The 22,949-nt window shown below is 46.9% G+C and overlaps 4 protein-coding genes across 4 annotated transcripts; 1 reads left to right on the top strand and 3 right to left on the bottom strand.

The window, feature by feature from the left end:
- Positions 1 to 202: 202 nt before the first annotated feature.
- Positions 203 to 2,790, bottom strand: F4817DRAFT_353771 (Phosphomethylpyrimidine kinase-domain-containing protein). Its single transcript, XM_049305430.1, has 9 exons — positions 2,550 to 2,790; positions 2,299 to 2,480; positions 2,160 to 2,242; positions 1,556 to 2,100; positions 1,275 to 1,491; positions 1,117 to 1,225; positions 838 to 1,053; positions 688 to 767; positions 203 to 632 (listed from the first exon to the last, which is right to left on the bottom strand). The coding sequence occupies exons 1-9, from the start codon at positions 2,600 to 2,602 to the stop codon at positions 594 to 596; spliced, it is 1,524 nt and encodes a 507-aa protein (XP_049153878.1). The 5' UTR covers positions 2,603 to 2,790; the 3' UTR covers positions 203 to 593.
- Positions 2,791 to 3,041: 251 nt separating this feature from the next.
- Positions 3,042 to 4,545, bottom strand: F4817DRAFT_369661 (uncharacterized protein; the record flags this gene model as incomplete). Its single annotated transcript, XM_049307382.1, has 2 exons — positions 3,042 to 4,209; positions 4,495 to 4,545. The coding sequence occupies 2 exons, from the start codon at positions 4,543 to 4,545 to the stop codon at positions 3,271 to 3,273; spliced, it is 990 nt and encodes a 329-aa protein (XP_049153877.1). The 3' UTR covers positions 3,042 to 3,270.
- An 11,975-nt stretch (positions 4,546 to 16,520) lies between these two features.
- F4817DRAFT_353751 (uncharacterized protein) lies at positions 16,521 to 19,920 on the top strand. Its single transcript, XM_049305429.1, is given in 2 exon segments — positions 16,521 to 16,764; positions 16,775 to 19,920. 1 exon segment carries the CDS (start codon positions 17,138 to 17,140, stop codon positions 19,688 to 19,690), a length of 2,553 nt encoding a protein of 850 aa, XP_049153876.1. The 5' UTR covers positions 16,521 to 16,764; positions 16,775 to 17,137; the 3' UTR covers positions 19,691 to 19,920.
- Positions 19,921 to 21,439: 1,519 nt separating this feature from the next.
- Positions 21,440 to 22,927, bottom strand: F4817DRAFT_321115 (acid protease; the record flags this gene model as incomplete). Its single annotated transcript, XM_049301254.1, has 2 exons — positions 21,440 to 22,675; positions 22,733 to 22,927. The coding sequence occupies 2 exons, from the start codon at positions 22,925 to 22,927 to the stop codon at positions 21,440 to 21,442; spliced, it is 1,431 nt and encodes a 476-aa protein (XP_049153875.1).
- Between the last annotated feature and the right edge of the window lie 22 nt (positions 22,928 to 22,949).

Raw genomic sequence — 22,949 nt, 5'->3', positions numbered from 1 at the left:
GAATTTTATTCCATAGGTCTACTGAACTTTTACACAGGTTAGGTCATGTCAGGTCTCTCACACAAGCTGCCCCTGCACAGGTTAGGTGAGGTCAGATGGGGAGCGGGGCATAGGTCGGGTCACTCATGCTCCCCCAGGGTACGTACATATTGTACACGTCGGAAGTGGAGGTACGTTAAGAAAGTACATAGGAGAAACTGTGCAATATGCAGCTGATGGCAGCTGCTAGCAGGTGCTATCAGCTTTCGCCACCAGCAGGTAAATTCTTCAATTATCTTTGCCTCTTATGTAACCTGTTTTTTTTTGTGTGTCAATCACCTATCATCTACCTATGAGAGGTATCAAGTGCTACTCAGGTACATAACAGTGCGTGAGATCAATCATACATATTAGGTACACCTAGCTAAAAGGTACCTTAAGGCTTGATTGATGAAGTACGTATGCCAAGTAAGCAAACCGGCGCGAGAGGGTCACCTTTCATAGGTGAAAATACACCAAAATGCAAACGACTACCATCCATATATCCATATATCCTCTCCAGATGCCCGCGCTTCCCTTCTATAGTGATCCTATCCTACGAGATTCGACACGATTTAAGCTAATGGGAACATCTCCCAAAAGCCAATTTCCATCTATCCCAAAGTTAGTATTACGTGATATCTTCTATCTCTATCTCAGGTGTCTTACCCTAGTAGCGTGGATGAAGATCTTGACCAGCTCTTCTATCCTTGATGGGGATTGTAAGACTGCGTTCTTTTCCATGAGAGCTGTCACCAACATTCAAATCAGTATTTTTCGACAAGTCCCAGGCAGTACGTAGTTAAGGGGCGTTCTCACCAGACACGGTCCCTACCGCCTCCACGTAGTCCTCCTCGATATAGTTCACGATCCATTTCCAGTACGTATTGCCCTCCGTCTTTGTTCTTGGGTCGCCGTGAAGCTGTTTTGCAATGGCTCCATAACCAAGGAGGCAAGGGGCGATTGCAACTTGAAGGCCAATCCAATCTTCCGACTGCCCAATATCAAGGACGTATCTCGTGTATGCCGTGCATGCTGAGCTATGAGTTAGCAATTGGGTGTCGATGTGAGATGGTGAGCAAGGTTGGGGCTTTATACCTTGATGTTCCTCTGTCGCCTCTATCTCCTCTTTGGATATGCCGAATTCTTTACAATAGTCAAGATGAAGTTTCATCTCAGTATGGATATGCGACACGATTTTAGCGCCCTAATTACAATATTAGCATCAACTTACTTCTTATTTAATAACCACCTACGGCTGCAATATCCTCCATATTCTTGGACTTGTATGAAGCCAACGCATTTGCCCTTGCGAAGTGAACTAGGTACAAGTAGTCTTGTATCAGATAGCCTTTGAACGATTCAAGAGGCAATTCTCCACTCCCGAGACCGAGGACGAATGGATGGTTAATAAATTGGTGCCACACTGGCGATACGTCAGGTCGCTCCAAAAGGTATTCTAAAAAGTGTCCCCTTGTTGACATTAGCAGGATGCCAATAGCAGGATAGGTTCGCGTTAAGTCAGGGGTAAACTAACCGAGAGAATGGAAGAGTCAGAACTGAATGGAAATGATTGATTGGACCATTCCCTTTTCCGTATCCGGGCGCAGTCTTGATTCCTGCTTCGACATACCGACAAGCGGCCTTGACAGCTTCTACAGGTTTCAGTCCTTTGGAAAGATTGGAGGCGATGGCAGAGGCAAGTGAACATCCCGTTCCATGTGTGTTGGTTGAGTCTATGTATGGACTCTCGATTCTCGTGGCTTGTCCCTCTCCAAATAAAAGGTCGACGACCAGCTCCCTTTCCTCAGGGGTCGTAGCTATCGAACCGTCTTTCTTAAAAGGCACATGGCCGCCTTTGACGAGAACCCACTTTGGTCCTAATCCCAGCACCTTTTGGGCAATTACTTCCAAGTCGTCTACACGCTGGATATCGACAGTTCCCTTTCCGCTCTCGGAGAGTAGGAGTTGTGCCTCGGGAATATTTGGAGTAAGGATGAACGTCTGTGGGAGCAGCAGAGTTCTTAACTCATTCACGGCATCCAGGGGTAGGAGTTTAGCGCCAGTGGTGGCGACCATAACCTATTTAGACTAAGCCATCATTATCTTCCTCGGAAAGGCCATCAAGCGAATAGACTTACAGGATCCAATACCAACGTCTCAACCTTGTAATCCTTCAACGCCCGTGCTACCGTTTCAATAGTACGTGCAGATGCTAGCATCCCTTAATGGAATCTAGATAAGCTTCAGCGCGACGAACTAGATGATCTGATTACTCACCAGTCTTTACGACCCCGGGTTGAATATCCGTAAAGACGGCATCGATCTGCTTCCTTACGAACTCAGGGGGTATGTGGTGTATATCACTGACACCAGTAGTATTCTGAGCCGTCAACGCTGTCGTGGCAGTCATAGCATAGCAGCCGTGAGCTGCAATGACTTTCTGGTCTGCCTCGAGGCCACTGTTGATTTACATCGACGATCCTGTCAGTTGAGGGCGTGAGGGTCGGATGATAGGCTCATGAACTTACGCACCACCGCTTGAATCGCTCCCCGCGATAACAAGAATTCGTCTATTGGCCATGATGCAACTACGTAGAGTCCTACGGATCAACTGACCTTCCTAATTAAGTCAGGGACTTATATGTACAGATTGACGATACTTGCACGAACTTCGCACGAACTTTCCCATGTTGCGCGAGATTTCTTTTTGAGTTCTTAATGGGTTGGACTTAAAGTAGCTCGATGAGTGGGGCTAATGCCATCATCCATCCACTCACCGTCGTCGAGGCCATTGTCTGTCAGTACGATACGTATAAGTGATATGATGTATAGGTATGTAAGTCACTGAGCAATGCTCGTCCAAGAAAAGGGGATTCCCCCCTATTTGCATTATCAAACTCGAATATCACGCAGTTTTCGAGAAAGAAATATGCTGTACGGCATGGGACTTCTATGTTTAAATTATTATATGTTAGGTACTTAGCCGGTAAGCATCTGCCCCAGCCAAACTGAGCGTAGGTAGGTATAGTATAGTTTCTCGTCCCGTTTCTCCCATCCAAGGGGATCTTAGTCGGTGTGCTTAACAACTAAATCATGTACCTAGTTGAAGTTCCTGACTGTCAACGTCACCTCCCAGCCCCTAACTCCGTAAGCCGATCTAGTAGTACAAGAATAAAAAATTGCCGAGTGTGAAAAATGCATGATCTGATCCCATTGCGGTCCTCCCACCCCCTATTTTGGATGTAATTCTCAATGTAGGCCTCCCGCGCCTGGGAAGTTCAGTTGCTCGTTGAACCCGTCGGTCCCTTCGCACCGTCCAAACAGCCAGCGTAATCTCTCCATATTATTCCGGAGTTCGTCTCTTTCCCCTTCCAAGGCAGCGCATTCGCGCTCTAAAGCTTGAATGTGGCGCCGAGCCATGTCTAATACTTCCGCTTTGCTAACTCTACGGTCAGTCAAGTCCAACGATTCCCCTTCATCATCACCCTCGCCAGCTTGCATAGTTTCTGGTAGAGCATCTAGCAGGCTTTCAAAGTGAGCATTAAGTCTGTTCCGATACTGCTTTTCCACTTGGTTATGTGTGTCGCGGCTTTTTTGCTCCTCGACTGTAGCCGGGGGATTATGGTGCGTATTTTTGCTTGTGCGAGAAGCACTACGGAGTCTAGATCTGCTAGAGTTTGATGTTGAAGACGTGCTTCCAGGCGAGAGTACCTGGGGCTGTTTAGACTTTCTTGTCCGTGACGACTGCTTGTTCTTTTTGTGACTAGAACCAGTCGATGCCCCTGCCGATGGAACGCGCGGACTCATTGTTGCTGTTCCGTACCCTGGCGGATAATTATGGTGATAAGTATCGGCAGTATCGACAGACCTAGACTCTGGTGGTATAGCTTGGTAAAATGGGAGGCTGAAAGGGTCTCCTGTGGGTGTGGTGAACGATGCTCCGGTGGAAGATCCCATATTCACATCCGTTGGATTGTGGCCACCCACAACGTAATGCGGGATACTCGGGACCGATGCAGGAGGAAGTGACTGACTCTGGTAGCCTAGCATGCTTTCGGAGGCCCTGACAGGTGCAATAGTTGGATAAGAGGCGTACGAGACGTTTTGACCCTGTGACGATGCATGTTCGCCTCTGTAGTAAGTGTCGTCAGAGACGTACGCCGACGACAAGTGCTCTGAAGAAACCATCTGGATATTGTTGTTAGTAGATGATAATTGAGGTTTACTTTGCTGAAAGGGGTTGTCTGTCGGTTGTAAATAATGATGGCTTTGGGTCTGGACAGGCCGGTTTTATTTACTAGCCGTAGTCCTACGGGGAGGTTCGATGAGACCTAGTCGGAGGCATCCGTGATGCTTATGGAGCCGGCAAGGCTGGTAGGAGTGCCAATAAAAATAGACAGCGGGTAAGGGTGGCACCCCTCGGGGGCTTTCGGGCATACGGTAGGGGGAATCTAGATTGGCCAACCAACTTACTTGAACGGGCAAAGCAACTGAGATACCATAGCATCCAGCATTATACGGCATGTTCCATATAGAAACTTGGATCAGGTTTATGCTACACTCGACTAGCAGGTCTGAGGAATAAATAGTAGGGAATATAACTGGAGGCAGTGTAGTAGATGGTATGCAACTATTCTACAAGAATAGGTAGTCAGGCTGGGTTGTTTCGATCCTTAGACAAATCTTCCCCAAGTACGAGCTCTCTCACTCTTAAATATACCACGATAAGTACTCTACTATTGTTATCATACTAGCGAAAGCCTTTATGTACTGAGTAGTGACCAGCCAATATAACAGGACGCTTGCATGGTAGACGATGGGCTCTAGCTAATCCCCAAAATACGCAAGCAAGGTAGTATGGATGTCCGGGCTTCGGCTCCAGAGGTCACTTGGGTATCATCGAGTTGGGAGTATATGCCATGTGCCGATGGGTAGAGGGTTCTTGGGATGGTACGGCATCATTGTGGCATCCTAATATCCTCCATGCTATTCGGCCGCTGTTCCCATAGGGCAGAACCAGAATCAAGGAAAATTCGGTACGAATGCATGTCCCCGAAGAACAGACCATCTTAGGATGCGGTTCGGATCGTGGGCTTTTGGCACTTAGGTGTTGCTTGAGGTAGGATTAGAAATATTGAAGGTTTCTATATGGAGAACTGGGGAATCGTTTCCTGGCAGAAGATGTTTTCAATGAAGATCCTTCTGCGGCTCTCGAAACGCTCAGGTAGGGAAATTTTTGAGCTATCATGCTTTGTTTGGGAGTTCTTGTACTACATCGATACCCATGTCTCTCAATGCATTGACATGACCACCTACAGACTACGTAACCGAGTCGAGTCTGTAGGAGGTGTATCTATTATGCTTAACAGAATTTTTCTCAGCCTCGGGCCTAAGGGCGTCTATGTAAGAGAATGGCTATAATTGGCTTCCTGTTTAATATGAGCCTCGTTTCCGGGAACTCCTGCGCGCTATAGATAACATTATACTTGGGTACGCGGCGTAGTCAGCCTATAGGTTTGTATATCTAGACCATGGGAATGAACTTCATCGGTCCTATTGTTTATTCACGTATTGAACCCCAGATCCCTTGAATCCACCACCGGTCCCGAGAGTTGAATTCAAGTAATATATTAAAGTTGTCGTAGATATAATTAGGTACCTAGTGATCATTTCGATATGCGGCCAGCTAGCTTATTAACAGCTTTAGAATGAATTGTGCTCTGGTATTAAGCGTTACTAGACATTAACAAAAGTACGTTACACAGCTTCCTTACTGTTATAATTAAGGTCGCGTATCCTAGTTGATTCCGGGGTTGATGTAGTGCTCTGAAGTAAGCACATGTGCATGTAAAAGAAGACTCAAGTTACCTAAGTCAGATAGAAATCAGCTCGGTTCCGGGAGGGGAACGCGCCGCAGATCTTTTAATGTCGATTCGTCCAATCAGCAACCTCCCCTCATCGAATAAATGCAATCCTTCTCTTTACAAACTGTATTGTAAGCACCAGTTTCAGGCCTAGAAGGAACGCCAATGCCGTTAAGGGGGCGTAGTTCAATTGTAGCGAGCGGGTCTCCCCTATTCTGGTTCTTACGGAGGATTCTACATCTTGGGTTTCACTGGGTATGAATCTTTAGGACACCAATAAAAATAAGAAACTAAACTTACAACAGTTATCATAGCATCTTGCAATTTGTCGACTTGAATTGTATCAATTTAATAAACCTATAGTTATCACTGATCTGTTTACCTATTTTTACAAGATAGGGGTTAAACAGGACTCCTAATAACTTCACTCTCTCTAAAGTTGTTAGCACAGTTCGGTAGAACTCATCTTAACATGCTCCAGGCGCATATGGCTTATTTTTATACATTGGTCCCATTGGCCACAGCCGTCTCACCTTGTTGAAACCGGAAAGGGTCGACGTTTTGCTAAGTTCGCCAAAAAGATATTCAATAACTTCCCAGAGAATTACCCCTTGATGAAGTTGGGTACGGCGCAGTCATCTCGGCCTAAGTGATACCTTGTATTACCGAACTACTAGTGACGATGCGATAGTAAACCTACCTAACTATACGAAACTCAACACTCATTAGCGAGTAACGGAGACTCTCATCCACATTGTCTGCGGAAAGCGTCCGATCGGCTATATCGTTGCGTTATCGGTCACCTCGTAGCGTCTTGATTATAAGAGACGTTGATATATAGTCGAAGAAGCGCCACGTGCATTTCCCTGTGCGGTGCTAGACTGGCTAGATTTTGATAGGTATTTATGGACGAATCTATCGGAAAGCTGCAGGAGTTTGCACATTATACTGTTCGGATCTGCCATTTTCATTATCACTTGACCTGTGACTTGAATCGCACAGAGCTCTTCTCACTGGGCTCACTGGGCTTACATGCTTAAACCACTTCCGGATACTCTTCAATAGAGTGCGACTTGGTTTTCAGGGCCGTTTGACAAGATTTCTACCTAAATTCCTGAACAGGTATGATGGCTCGAAGTGACCTTCTGTCTCTTGGGAGTTTCTGCGAATGCAACTGGTTTACCGCTCTGCCTTCACTAACGGCTCAACTTAGATTACTGCAAATGAAATGACGTCTGTGAGAGGTTTAGCCAACAGGACTTGATGGATATCCTGCGAGTAAAACCAGAGAGCCAACATGTTTCTCAGCGGACAGCATGTGTGGCGGTGAAGAAGCATTGGTGACTGTTCTAACCATCCCCAATATTCTAGCGCTTTGCATTTATACCGATATTTCATGGATGCAAGCGAGCTCGCAGAACCGAGTATGCATTGCGTTAGGTATCAAGAGGGAGAGAGAACCTTCACAACTAGCGGTGGCGATTGGGCATCAACTCTGAGCTAAAGTATAGTTGGCTTTCAATAACTTCAACGTCTATAGTATGTGACTTCATTGCTGACATTTAACACTAGTCCGCTACAGAGGCCCCTTGGGGTACTTTAAAATAGCCAACGTGATAGCATATTTAACGGAATAAGCCTGGATTCTTCGTAAGAGTTTTCTTGCACTTCGACATGGAGCATTCGATTCATCACAAGCCCGTGTTGTATTAATTAGTACTATTGACTACCAAGGTCCACCTAGAGACCTGCAAGTCGTGTTGGTGCTATGAGGACGCAAGCAAGAAGTGGTAAGACAACACTGTTGAGCGACGAGAAATTATGAACCTATCTGAAACTGAACCACTGGTATAGCGAGAAGCTCTTTGTCTTAGGTGCTTCGATAGTCTGGGGATGTAAGATAGGTACCTTGCTAAGAGTCCAGAGTTGACAGGTACGTGACCTCTCTGACTGGATCTTAACAATTTCACTTCAATGGCGTCGATAGATGCCTAAGCCCCTGGAAGGGTCACTTACTACCTAGAAAGCGATTAATAGCCCTGGATGGATCTACCCAGGAAAACTATCTGAAGTAAAGGAATATATTTCGAGCTATAGACATACGATTACGAAGCATACATGAGTCAATAGACAGTGATAGCACTGCTGTAATTCATAAAATACAAAGACGGATAAGAGCTCTGGAGCATCTTCTAGAGGATATCCTATCGGAATGAAGCTTTAGTTGTTGTCTATAAGCAAGCTAGTGCTAACGAGCGTATGCATATAATTATGAACCGTCAAGACCTGCTCTACTAGTGTCTTTGGTATATTGTGAAGACAGGTACCCAGGATGTCTAGAAGCTGAAAATGCCAACCCCTTTTTTCCAAGTCTATATTTTCTGAGTACATGATGAGCGTGCATCTCTGTCAGAACTTAGCGAGTTAGGTTCCTGCATGTCATCTCTGTAGGTATTATGAAAAAAATATCACCTACAGGCCCCTGAGGAGTGCTTTATAGCCGAAGTCTTCATTTGCTGGCCTTTAAACAGTGCAAGATTTATAAATATAGTCTATTAATGCTGAACTACAACTTATATACTATGCCAGCATACATTAACATTAAGCTTCATCCCGTGTCCGTAGATTCCAAGCCTACCTATCTACGTACTTACTGAACCTTCTATGTGTGTAACCATAATACAATTATAATAAGGGGTTTAATTTGAGTAGCTGAGGAGTCGTGTGTGACAAGCTATTCAGGCACTTAGGCCCATACATACAAGACTAAGCCCAACACTCCCCAGAGTTTCACGAACTCGTCACTCGCGGGATATAATAAGCTTCACAGGATCGATAATCTTAATTGCGAGGTATAAATCTCTTCCCCGAGCTGGAAATGGATCACCCGCTTGGTTACGACGTCATTGAACAACAGCACATAACAGCACATTTGACGAATAGCGCTTCTTACCGCAGATGGCGCTGACCTGGATTTCGTGCCAATACGCACCTATACGATGACTTATAAGTAACCAATCGTAGTTCGCGGATCCGAGTCGTGTAACTACATAGTATAGCACCAAGCACATCTATGGCAGATATGCCCTTCCAGAAGCGGCCCGTTAATCTTAGAGGCGTAGAAAAGGCGCCAGAACTAGGAAGAATTTCGCACATGTGGCTGCGCCGTCGGTACTTTAAATCCTGTCAGGCACCAAAATGTCACGGAGAGCACGTCGAAGGGTCACGTCGTAGGATCAATAGGATTACAGCGCGAGAGGCGTAATTTGATCCTTGCATATGTGGTAATGTAGGTACATACAAACCTAGCGGCATCTCCGGTTTTTATAATGCTGAGTACCTCCTAAGGTATTACGATGTCTGTCTGCTGTATACTGTTCTATGAAAGACATGGTCAAACACTGCCTATAACGGGTATTCTAGTAGCATCACAAGAACCAATACGGACATAAGAAGTAAGCCAATGGCGTTGCATTACCAAAACGGTGTTAATATGCACCCAAACACGCATGGCAGGCAAACAGACATACAATACCTACGATTCCTCAAGCGGCAGGTGTATGGTTTTAGCTGGATCCTAAACTGCGACAGCAGTAACGAACATACTACATGCATAGTATATAGGTATGTATGTTGTTGCGATGCCAATGCAACGAACGTGGGGGGAGAACGGGGAGAGGACTAGGGGAGAAGGGAGAGAATACAGACATGCCACCCACACGAACTCAGTGCCCTCAGCTCACCGACCTGATTGACACCTTCCCATAACAGAACTACGATAAACGTGTAGTCGCTAATCGAGCACGTTGAGGCCTAGCGGACGCCTGTTCAACACATCCTGGCGTCGGATCGTGAGGATCGAAGGGCAATCACCCGCCCGCTTGGAGGATCATGCTGACGTCTTTACCGGTAATGATCAACAACGCCCTACATGGCACATGGCAAACTTACCATCCTTAAGCAGCGAGGGACGTAAACACTGCGACACTGGCGGGAAATATGCTGGCGTGTTGAGGAGGAAGAAAGTGGAAAGTAGAAAGTGGAAAGTAGACGTTTAGCTTGTAACGGAGGGCTGGCTGTGCGAAAGCGAGCATCTGGATTACACGTAGCCAGCCCTTGAAGACCTCACGAATCCGAACGTTAGCCACATGCCTTACCTACCTAACCTAAGGCAGATAGATAGATAGATAGATAGATACTGCACATTCCAACAAAGTAGCAGGGAGCCCGGCTGGCTGCCGAATTCCGGCAATGGGAAACTCTGGCCCGGTCCGCGCCACGGGCGTCTTAGCAGCACCGGGAAGGCTGCTATCGAGCGCAGAAGGGAGCCTGCAGTCGGGCTGGAATGTGACAAGAAGCCTGATTAGAGAGCGAAGATGCAAGGGAGGAAGCCGATTTCACACCGCTTTGCGCCGGAACGAGATATGTAATCCGTGCCATGTAGTGTGGAATCCCGAACGTTGACTCTATACTACATGTAGCTAGAAATTGCTTTTTTTTTCTTTTTTTTCTTTTCGTTTCTTCGAAGATTTCTGCGCAGCGGTTATGTACATACGTACGTGCGTGCATGAAACAAACAAGATAGGTAGAAGTGCATCATCTAAACTGGTAAGTGAGCTAGCTATCTCTAGCTGATCAAAGCCGCTTTCAATACACGATAGCACAGAAATAGACAAACTGTTGATGTTTGATAGAGGATGCCTTGCCTACCTAAGTTACAGCGGATTCATCCCTACGAATCCTCAACGGGCGAAAACTGTTTCTTTCTTTTTTTTCTTTTTTTTTTTCTTCTTCTTCCCCCTTGATCTACGAATCGAATAGAACCTCGCTACTGCACGGAAGCCTCTTAGTCTCGTGGGATCCGATATGCAATGCAGAAGCGTGATTGCTGCTGACAAGGGACCCCCCCTCCAAACACCGGCGTGGTTCCAGCCGCGTTCTGCGAAGAAGATTCTACTTCTATACATGTAATAAACCAATTTTCATTTTCTGCAGTCTACCTACCCGTCGTAATAAAAGGTGGCGCTTCGCACGGACGCCAGAAGCTTGAATCGGGCTTGCAAGAAATGAATAAATAGGTAAATAAATACACTAATAATAAACTTACCTACATAGAGGTAACACATAAAAATAAAGGGCTCGAAACTTGTGACCCGCGCGGGAGTTTCTTGGAAATATCCCGCTGTCTTAAGGTCGACGGGCTTGATTCATATGCTAGAGAAGGCTGGAGAGACAGGGTTTACGGGGTTGGTGTTGCAACGCTGAGGTCAGTGCACGTGTAGGCCGGCGCAACGGTAGAGAGAGGGATCAAGAGGGAAAGGGGTTAGGTTAGCTATGATGCTTGATATATGGGCATAAGCTTGCGGATCGCTACTACACTCAGTCATATCGAGCGACGAAGAAATCTAGACGGCGTACATACTGAAACTACACTACACTAGGTAGCTAACAGTACAGCACACTAAACGCTGGACTATCGTACACAGGTCGTATCATACTATCGTTAGTCTGTTCTTTGCACCGTACCGACCTCCCTATTTGTATGGTTCATACTACATGATAGCGAGCCTACACTACCAAACTACACGGTAGCAAGCCTAGCGTTAAGCTCCTTGACAAGACTGTAACTCTAGCGTACTGGGGGGTTAGTAAATGTTTGCATTTTCCCCCTACTTCCCTTCCCCTCGTAGCGAATCGATGGCAACGTCTATGCCTGGGATCTCGATAGATGGACAATAACTCCCCGAGCAGATGGCGGAGCCGCAATGCCTCCCCACTAGGGAGATCTATGATATGGTTAGGATACATACATACTGTTTCTCGTCTGCTGTTTTGACTAGGACCAGGATGGACTCGCAGCATGCCTAAGTCTCATGACCTGAATTATCCTAATACATATGAGGTAGGTAAAACCCCAGGTTATTCACCTCTATCGATCCAACCCTAGAGGCTAACAAGTGCCGGTAGTTTGAAGAGGAATACATAGAAAAGGGTAAGCCATAGGAATACCTTTGTTATGGATCTAGGTAGTTGACATTTACCTAATCGTCGTATGACTTGATGAAATATCATACTGCCGATCTCGACACTGTCGTAAACTAGTACGTATTTGCTACCTAGTTTAGAGAATGACAAATGGTTGAGTTGAGTAATGCTCATGGCGGATCGTTGTGCTGCATGGCGAGTTCGTGAAGGATTCAACTTTCCCAAAATTGGCGTATGCGTCTTATGGTTGGGGTAGGTTAGGTAGTTATTAGAAGCGGGAGGATTTCAACCTACGTTTGCTTCTTACCATGGTAAGAAACCATTGTCTCCTAATTAGGCTGCGAACCGTTGAAAATTAACTCCCTTTCCGCTGCGTCCGTCGAGTCCGATCCGTACGCTTATCTACATTTATTAATCTGTTTTATATTACCGCATGCATAATTCATTTATTATAAGCGTGGCTGCTATATGATGACAGTTAAGCATTCATTCTATCTTACCATGTACGTCGTAGATAGTTGTTTATTGTCGAATCTATGCGTTTAGCCTGGGGAGTGACGACGTCGATCTGCTGGGATCCCGACGGCTTGGAACAATTCTCCCAAGCGAGTTGACTCTTGGGACCACTAAAGACTCGGTTCCAAATGATCTTCGATAGCATCTGGGACATACATTACATATTACATATTACATATGCCATATGCATGCGGTAAGGGGTTAAAAACACATTGACGAAGCCTGCAGCGAAATACGCACCAATTCTGCAAAAACAAGCCGTTTAATAGCAAACGTGCCTAATGCCTAATGCCTAATGACGGCAGGTTTGCTCTACACTAATGCAAGTCGTCGGTCTGATGCCTTTGCGAGCCGTCTCGCCGATTTTATTGTCTTAGGTACTTTAACCTACATAAGGTAATTATAGGTAATTAATGAAATCATTGTTCATGTATGTTTTTGCCCGGCGGCCGATGCCGAATCTCCTGGGTTAAGTTTCCTAGGCTATGGAAGCAAGTCATCATCTTCCTTGCCATTAATAAGTCTTTAATAGACCTAAGCGGCCGGTGCTGGGACCCGGTGGGCTGTCAAATGCGGGTAGGCAGGTAAGCTGAGAGCTGGTAGGGGGGTACAGCCAAGGTCCTTGCGCAGAAATTATACGATACGGCCCAAAATGCGGCCCAAATACCTATGTTCAAATATTTACTGTGGTTACTATGTAGGTAGTTACACGAGCCGATTCCTCCACATCGAAACGGCTATGTATTGTGTAATCGGCCTATCCCTACGAGAACATTACCTCCGAGAGGAAGTTAATTGTTGATCATTACCTTAACATAGTTAAGAAACATAGTTAAGAAACCGACGCCTCGCGATTTTATGAGCCGTGGAGCGCATCTGGAGAACCAATTCAGGGACCGTAAGGGTTTCCAGATAGAGTCTAGGGGTGTTTCGGACGCTTAGACTCGTTAGTCCAAGTGCTTCGCGGATCGTCGCAGTCAGTTTCCGCGGCCCAATAATAGGTATCAATTCGAAGCCTTAATAATACCATAGCACCGAAGCCGTGGTGCTTTGTAGTGCTTGTGGCTTATCCCCCTTTTTCGCGTCTAATGAGTACGCAGACAACGAAGGGACAGGACGACGACGAGCGCTTACATACTGCAGCGAGCTATTCGAGGTTTATGTGGATAATAATTTCGTATCGTCTACGTAATTCGGGAGCATTAGTGCATTCTCACAGTAAGGATACATAGTAAGGATACCCAGGTCCCAGAGTATTCGACCACGACCTGCAGGACGTGTGGTAAGAACATGTTAGGAAATAAGCTAGAAATAATAGTCTTCATTGCCGAGATTGCATACCGTCCGGCGTAATGCGGTTGAGTAACCAAAAAAAGGAGACTGTATTGAGAGATGAGAGATATTTGTTAAGAATCTTAAGATGGACCCAAACTCTTGGGTCCATCATAATCACCAATCAATAATCACCCACGCGCAGCCCACGACATTCGCCGGTTCTGGAGCCGTTGTGCCTGCATCTTATGTACGAAGATGCAAGGTATATCCTAGACGGCCAGTCTCGTTTTCAAGCTTATGGCATTTTCCGCGGCCAGTTACTATGTAGGTACCTGTGTTCTTCACTAGCTAGCTAAGCCGGCCGGTCCAGCGTCGGTGGCTTGCTTTGTATGTAGCTCCGAATGTCGTCAACGCTTCTGTGGCATCTTGGGTATTTTAGGCCCTATTAGTTCCACTAGAACTACGAAGTACATAGTAGTAGAAGCGAAAATCGCACTTGGACTATTACTTAAGCCAATAAGAGTAGAAGGTAAGTTTGTCTTGAAAAGGGAGTTGGATTTCTATGTTGAGATACCGACCGGGGACTTGAGGTTACCAATCAACCTGCTTTGACTGAATTTACTCTCTGAATAATTCGGGTTCGCCTTTCGCTATTCCAAAATGGAAAAGAAAAAGAAAAAGAAAAGACTTGCATGAGGACTGTGCTTTTACATGTATGCGAGATACCAGTACCATGTATACCCTTGTCATAATTCGCGTGTCAGGGTGCTTGAAACTCAGTTTAGACCCAAGGGCTAGGCGATAGCTGGGTAGCCTTGAAGAAAGACAGGACTTAATAGCTTAGATCTGACCATTGATCGACTATATCGTTGCTTGAATCATATGGTATGGCGCGGTGCCTTGCAATAAACTGGAATAGCTATCATCTAATAATAAATCTAAAGATTATTATTATTATTATTAAGGGCAGGTAAACTACATAGAGGTGCCGTCGAAGCTACCTAGCTTTAGACAGGCAGTTAGCTACTGTTAGTCTACGGATCCGTACTGTTAGCTACCTCTGTTAGCTAGGTACTATATAAATTCCTTAAACTAGCATGCTGCCCCCTAATCATAACCCACGGTCCACGGCAATTGAGCCACGATGGAGCCGTCGAGGACGATCTATCCTGCTATTTTGTTTAACGTTGATAGATACTAGTTGACGCCCCCGTTCATCTGCTTTTGTGTTTGTTTCGTTTCATGTTTCTGTTCCAACTTCTAATTCCGATTTCCTGGCGGGTGGGCAAAAGCGCTTACATACATGTTTACCACACATCACCTTTTCCTTTACGACACTTACACGTTTCCGACCGAGACTACGACGTACGCTGCCGATCAAGATTCTCGAAAGACTAAGGCCAAAAAAACAACAACTGAACAGGCTGGCCTGTTAGTCGAATATAGCACAGTTGGATTATCCGAATACGCAGTCGAACGCTTCTTTTCCGCACATGCGTCAACGCGCTCCATTTATCCAATCGAACTCCAATAAAATAAGAGGGCGTACCAGAAAAGCGTAAAGTTATTACACGTCCGTTTCTAGTGTGCTTAACTGCAGTGCCGCGGCATCTTCTAAGCCATCTCGACTTACACGCTTATATACGATAAGGTACGTCTTTACATTTGAGCCAGAACAGTATTGCCCCGCTAGCTTGTGTATGTCTTATTACAGCCGTGAAAGACTGCATACTGCACCTGGTATATAAAACTACATTGTATATGTATATGTTTTTTTTTATCCGTTGAATAAGTGTTCGAACAAGTCTGAGACGGACCTAAGCTTGTGGGTTTCTCCTGTTTCGTACCATACTACGTCGTAGAGGAATGCCTACTATGTGCGAGTGTACCGAATTTGGCTGTAGCTAGACTGCAGTGTAACCAGGATTCATCCTCAGTGGGGAGACGGGGGTTGCAGGGGACAACAAGACCCTGAATGCTGGTAAATTTGGACGGGAAGTAAGAGATGTTGATCATCAGGAAACCTTTCGTGCGAGCGCCGCTTCCTACTTGAAGTCAAGGAGAGAGAGCCCAATGGTGTAGGCGTAAGCGTAGTCGTCACGATGTTGTGCGCAAGCTCTCCACATTGCTAGGTTGTTTATATGTACAATACCTATGTATAGATCGCGTCCTGTCCTTTTTCCCCCCTACATGGGCTCTTAGATGTGGTTTTATGTACCTCATCAGTTGCTAATCTGAATCTCACTATCCTAGGTAAAGCAGATCTGACGGTTGCCGCGCCAGATCGATTCCTTGAACACGAAGCTTATTATCCTCGGCCGAGTCATCGAATCTGTTTAGGAGGACTCGAGGGTAGAAGAGTATCGAGCGCTCTTTGAATTATCGTCGACGGATATTAGTGGTCTATCATTGACAGTAAAGGTTTCCGGAGGCAAGAAAGGTGACAACTATCTGATTCTCCGGGACGTGCTCGAGGTTCTTCACGCAAAGTTCCATCCAATCCCGTTATATGACTGGTTCTTGGCTTACCCGGACGCCTCTTGATTGTACCTGCATATTGTACAGCCAATATATCGGCATCAAATTGCTTGATTTCCAATTGCCGGCATTAACGAGAGTGCTTAGATCACAACATCGACTCATCGACTCCGAATATCGACTTTATACCCTGGACCAGACGCAGCCCGAGGAGCACATAACGTTCTCGCCTATGTTGTGTACCGTCGAGTTTGACGGGCACCAATAATATTTCTTATAACTCTCTCTTCATACTGTTTCCAAGTGTGAACTATCACAAAGCTGACTGCAAGCCTGGTCGTATTCGGGGCTTGAAAGAATATGAGTTGCGAATAGGAGTCGCCACATTTGACATTGACATATTGAAGCATCAAATCATATTAAAACATTTCATTACTTATGTTCTCTGCCCCGGTCATTCACGATCTGTTTTCCTCTTATTCACCCGTTTGAGCCGGGAACGAAACAGCAACCCGCTATTGACATACGGAAATTCAACTGGGGCACAGCCAAGCAGCCAAGGGATCCAACTAAAGCGTAACAGGACGTCTCTCACTTTTACCGACCAACGACCCTTTACCCCTGTCTATACCCTGCTATACCCTGCTATACCCTGCTATACCCTGTTACATCCATTACATCTAATCCTACCCTCGACTAAAACAGAGTTGCATGATAATTCGAGGTACATATTGACAGGCCCCCTCCACTATACCTCCATCGCGTCAGTTCTTTATATCCATAGCCAATCTCCCTAACGGAAACAGAGGTGGCCTGCCACACCGCCCCCACAGTTTCTCTCGTGGCTATCCGCGCTTTCGCAGAGCCTCTCACGATACTCGAAATATTCGAATCAAGAACGACTCGGGAACTTCAACCCCGAGTCGAGCTGTTCGATTTATCGGTACGTGGGAATAGGCTGGCGCATCTCTTGCGTTAGACGTTAGACGTATACAACAATGTATTCGTCAATGCCCTCTAACTCATACGGCAAGGAGCAACGCTCGAGAGCTACGACTAGTTCCCTTTCTCATACCTCCGAGACTGGCTACTCTTCAACAACTCTCGCTCCTAACATGCCACTTAACCAACGCTCCCACAGCATTAGCGATCTTCTCGAACCAGCCATGGACGGACCACCCTCGCCTGAGCGCATCCGAGTGTTCAGCAATCACATCAAGCGCAACTCGAACGCTGACAAGCACCGAAGTGAACTAACGATGTCGTCGGGGTCGTCCTCGCGTCTTTCAGCAGCGTCGGATAGGCAATCGTGGAATCAGAGCCGGGAGAGTCTTGGTTTGTCGAGGAATCCGTCTCAACGATCCTCGTCTGCAGGTACACCATCGCATGAACGGCCTGAAAGCTTACAATTCTTTGGAAAGGGGATTTTCCGTAAAGGTAAACTTCGCAGAGGAAGCAGTGACCAAGGTAGCTCCAACAGTTCGTTGGATGCAGTCGAGGCATCAAACGAGTCTAAGGAACCGCACTTCATCCAGTCCGTGTTCACGCGACGGAGGGCACTGAGAGGAGAATCCAGCGCGCCGACTCAGAAGAAGCTACAGATCTCGGGGCCTTATAACTTCCAACATCTCACACATACGCATAAGGATAGCGTCCCTGATCTGGGCCAAACGAACCGCCTAGAGCTCGTATCAGAATTCTCAGCCATGCAAGGACGACGACACACCGAGGCGTTTCTAGAGGGCATCCCGCACGGGGAGTCGCGATACCCAAGCTACTCTTCTGAGACCTTCTATCATCAGGAAGATCCATCGGTAGGGTTGAATGCCGATGGAGCACACTTACGAGTATCACAACCGCCTCCGATACCGCCGATACGATTAACGAAGCGTTCTCAATCGCAGGATAAGATCCGTGTTCCACCGCCTCGCCCACCTAGGTCTCCGATAGGAGAGAGTAGCATGATGCCTCTAGGACAACCAGTACAACTGCCACAACAGGTACATCCCCCTCCAAGGACATCTAGCCGGACCTCGGCACGACACGATAGGTTTGGTTCATTTTCTGGGGCGCCTATAGATCAGCCTGGAACAAGCATCAGCTTCCGAAACCCGCAACCGTTTGCTTCCAGCTCACCATCAAGGGCGCAAACTCCGCATGTGCCACTCGTCTCACCTGTACTAGAATCAGAATATGAAGAACCTTCGCCCATGTCCAAGGCGCCTCATGCTGTCACCACATCGGATGACGTCGCGTGGCCCTTGAGCAATAGTATAAGTTCCCTGCCCGATGTCCCAGAGGAAGAAGAACATCATGCATCATCTCGACCATCCCGATCCCGGATGAGCGTTGCGAGCAACCACTCTTCTCTCAGGGGTAGTATATCGGTCCCACTACTTCGCCAGTTCTCCATGAAGCGAACAACTAGCAACGCCTCAGATACCCTGGGCAAATTCGATTTTAGCTCGCAGCGCGCGACACACGTGAACGCTCGTGAACAGTCAATTGTCGCTCTAGGCGGTGATAGCTGGGAAGATGACATCGATTATTGTTACGAGCATGAAGCCGAGGCGAACTGTGACTACGCCTGGGAACGACCGTCGTGTGATATAGTATATCCACAAGAAGTACGAGGTCGGTCATTAGGAGACCAGACCGAAACTGTTATTACTTTCAATCGTCTTTCGGATGGGTTCCTATCTCCTGGAGATGTCCCCATCTTGAGCCCAGCCAGTCAGGTATCCAGCATGACAGCTCAAGAAGCTTTGACACCGAATCTAGCCCTTCCAGTAACTTCTAACTTCTCGCTCCCACAACGGAAGAGTTCGGCACAACTCCTTCGTGATAGCTCGCGTGCTCAATCCCCCGAGCGTAACTTCAAGGAGGCTCAAGCTTTTAGCCTGTCACCTTCGCTTCTTATCCCAGACGATTATCACCAGCAGATGCTTCAATACGAGAGGGAAGAATTGGACGATGATAGCGATGATGACGAATTAGTCATTCAAGGAAATACCCTTGACGAGCCTATTATCAAATTCGGCAAGAACCTCAAGCCGTCGAACGCCCGTTCAAGCGCTTCGACCACCGACTCCAGGTTTTCGGAACACTCCATGACTTCCAGCCGCCACAAGTCGACGGCATCGACCTCCACGGGCTTTACTCGATGGACCGGCAGCAGCATGTCTAGCTGGCAAGGCCGCGACTCGACGCAGCACATCCTATCAAAGCCCGTCAGCGAAACCGGACCCGGACCCGTTGTCATCGTCTCGCCTACACAGGCGACGATGCCCATGACACCCACGTCAGCTCCTAAATTCGACGAGGAAATCTCCCCGAAGCAGGAGCCTACCCGTGAGAAGCACGGAAGAACACAGTCACACGCCGGCCTACTCATGAGGACCAACTACGACGCCCCGCCCGCCGCGGAGCCGAAGCCAGCGGCAAAGGAACCGCCCAAGACCCGCAGGCGCGCCAGGACTACGAGCCGGAGCCACGCCGCTCCGCTCGCCCTCTTCCCAACCGTCACTCCTCTTCCCGGCGGCCGTATCTGATGGGCCAACTAGTTACCTAGTGTCTATCAGTTATATCTGTTTATATATTTATCGTACTCGAACCATGCATACCTCCGCAACGCAACACTCTTTACGCCATCTTCTTACTTGTACCCCCAACACCGTCGGATCATCCGCCTCGGACAAAAGCTTTTCTTTGACTTATTGGTTTTCGGATATAGACTACTACTACTACCCTATCACCACCACCACCACCACCACCACCACCATCGCGGCCTTGGAGCCAGCCAGGAGTTTTCGGGGGCTGAACGACCCGCGGTTTTCTATGTTATTGCGGCGGACATACATACATACATACATGTCCGTTCACTGTTGTGCTTGATATCTTGCTATTGATTGATATAGACACCACGGCTTTTTGGCTTACGGGGCGGGGAGAGGAGGCATATCATATCCATGTATACCTTTCGCATCTGTCGTTTCCGCGAGAATACCTTGGTTTTTTTTTGGCTTTTGGCTTTTGCTTTTGCTTTTCTTATCATCGACACATCACCACAGCACACACACACACACACACACACACCCTAGAGCCAGCGACGGGCAACTGAGAAAATTTCCTTTTTACTACTCCCTGTATTGTTTGGTCCATCTCGCTTTTTTCCTGCATAGAGAAAAGTAGGGGAGGGGCGGGACGGGTCAAAAAATTTCGGTGCGCGGAGTACCGATATGTTTTTCGTTTTTTTGCTCTCTGCCTTGCTTTGGAGTTAATCCTGTTTTCTGCTTTTTATTTCGTTTTTTTTTTTTGCTTTGCTTTGCTTCGACGGTCTCGGGTTATGATGGTTGGAAAGCATATATATATTATGTATGTGTGTTGTATATGCTGTACCAAGTAACGTCGTTCGTTGTAGAGAACGCGGCAGGCATACATACATACGTACATACAGTCGAAGTGTTTGTCTGTATCTATTCATAGCGGACCGAATCCGCTTTTCGTCGCTTGCCTCTTGCTCAGGCGCCTGTGACGAGTATTTAGAATGATAGTGGTGCGAGAGGCTATGTACCTCATTATTGCCTTCCTTAGCTAGAAGGGCCTCAGGGGTTGGGAAGTTGAAGAGTTGGTATGAAATTAGGAGATAGCATGCTTCGTCTGACGGTCTCAGATCAAGACCTAAAATCTAAAGCTATATTTCCTGATATGATCTATTCTATATGCTCAGTGTCTTGTCGTGATATATGTCCTTTTCCGTACCTAGACGGTAGCGAAGGTGAAGAGATATCGAAACTGTACTGAGAGTATTAATCACGCCTCGCTGAGGTCACCTAGTAAAGTCCTCTCGCGTAGTACTAGCCAAACATGATTCCCTAGATAATCTCCGTCTCGAATATTAATCCGCCTAATAGCAATAAGGTATCTTAGTATATAATATCAGTCGTATTCAGGTTTTTATTCCTTTACATTTTCACACAACAACGAATCCTGACACAATAAACGTGTAATTTAAATTGCGGCGCGAATCTATGTAACCACCCGTACGTACACGGTGCTAAATATCCATCATCAATATGGCCATGCTAAACGAACAAACGCTACCACAGATATCATGCAACTACCTATGTACCTAAATCTCGATGTCTGTCGGTCATCTATACCGGTATTTCAATGCCAAGAGAAAAAAACAAATCGGCCATGTCGAATCCGAAGTAACTTATATGCAACCCTAACGCCCTACAATGCTTATGCCATCCAATAATCCGGATCAGAACAGTATGGGTATAATCTCCGTATATTTATAGTATCGTGGCTAGCGTGGCCACTCCGAAGGACAGGAATAGGACCACCGCTGAAACGGAGGCACTCGTCATTGCAGCGCCATCCGTACTATCGCCCAAGCCGGTGCTTCCGTTACCACTACCTCGTACGACACCCTCTGTCGCTTGAACGGCGTTAGTAACTGCGGTGGCATCAGGAATGCCAGCGCCACTAGGGATTTCTTGCACATTCGACTCTGTCGTGTTGAAGTTGGTCTGTGCGATCGAGATCTCATTATTGTCGAGATCGTAAACGACATAAGCTGATCGGAGGAAGGTGTCGCCCAAAACGTTCGTTCCCGAGCCGGCTGGGGCGATGCCAAACAGACATGCCTCCACGCCGTTCGAGAACGTAGGGCGTTGTCCCGTTGTCGTCACCAAATCCAGCACAAGTTCGTTCATTTCTACCGAGATCTTCGGTCCTGAAAAAACGAAGTCGATCGTGTCCGTTTGGCTCTCTAGGGAGCATGGTACGTACGCCGCGCCTTGGCTCGAGTCATACTGCGCGCTAACCGCATCGTAGATCCCCGCGACCATGCTATCAGGTAGATAGGTAAGCGAGGAGCCCGAGTCTAGCAAGACAGCAAGTGCCTGGTTATCGGCGATAGTGTTGTTCCCCACTGATAGAGAGGTCAAAGTAATCAGGAACTCCGAGAAGACACCGCCATTGGCTTGGATAGGAAGCGTCTGGAGACTTCCTGTGTATTGCGCCGTATCGACACCTCCAAACAGAATGCTACCTCTATTCGCATCCAAATCGTTCAGCCAAAGACTATAAGCATTTCTTTCGATTTGTCCGGCCGATACCATCTTCTTCGGAAGATTGTCATACGCATCCTTTCCAGCCCGGCCGACTTGCACCTCGTTGACGGGGTATCCAATACCGAGGATACCTTGATCGGAAGTACTTTGATACCCAATTCCAAACTGGAACTTCTCTAGCGACAAATCACCGATTTTAATCGTGTCAGTGACATAGTCTCCGCTCGCCCCGGAGCCATCAACGTAAGATATGTTGAACCAGCTTCCCACATATTCGTAAGTGGAAGAAGAGTTGGCGTTATAGGTTCCCGCGAAAGAGCAAGGATCCGACCTCTGAGAGCAGAGGGGTGAAGAATCAGTGTTCACCCAAAGATCACTGCTACCCGTGTCTAGGTGCATACGTATTGACTGCGCTGGCGTTCCTAGTGTGCCATTCACGAAATATAGTGTCTCCTGTTGATGGCTTAGTAAGAAACACAGATTCGAACGCCTAACATTCTCATATCATACCTCGTTGTCTAATTCTGCTCTAAAAGTACCATCTCTCCGCCGTAAACGGTCTCGTCTTACTGGATCTGATATGGTCTTCCGTTCTGTGGCCAAGTTTATAACTTTTGGATGGCTGGTACTACTCTGTAAATTACGTGCATTTGCCGGAATGGCTGAGACACTTGCCACAAGGGCAAGCACTATTGTCGATTTCATAGTGAAGATTGAAGGCCGTCGA

Source organism: Daldinia loculata, assembly GCF_022478755.1.
Source record: "Daldinia loculata strain CBS 113971 unplaced genomic scaffold F4817scaffold_98, whole genome shotgun sequence".
NCBI classification, from domain to species: Eukaryota; Fungi; Ascomycota; class Sordariomycetes; order Xylariales; family Hypoxylaceae; genus Daldinia; species Daldinia loculata.
This window is presented reverse-complemented; position numbering and strand designations above follow the sequence as displayed.

Excerpts from the sequence above, each read along its gene's own strand:
- F4817DRAFT_353771 (XM_049305430.1), bottom strand. The coding sequence starts at position 2,602 with ATGGCCAATAGACGAATTCTTGTTATCGCGGGGAGCGATTCAAGCGGT. Across the intron at positions 2,101-2,159 it reads AGACGTTGGTATTGGATCCT|GTTATGGTCGCCACCACTGG; the intron begins GTAAGTCTATTC and ends TAGTCTAAATAG. Across the intron at positions 1,054-1,116 it reads GGCGACAGAGGAACATCAAG|CATGCACGGCATACACGAGA; the intron begins GTATAAAGCCCC and ends CTCATAGCTCAG.
- F4817DRAFT_353751 (XM_049305429.1), top strand. The coding sequence starts at position 17,138 with ATGTATTCGTCAATGCCCTCTAACTCATACGGCAAGGAGCAACGCTCG.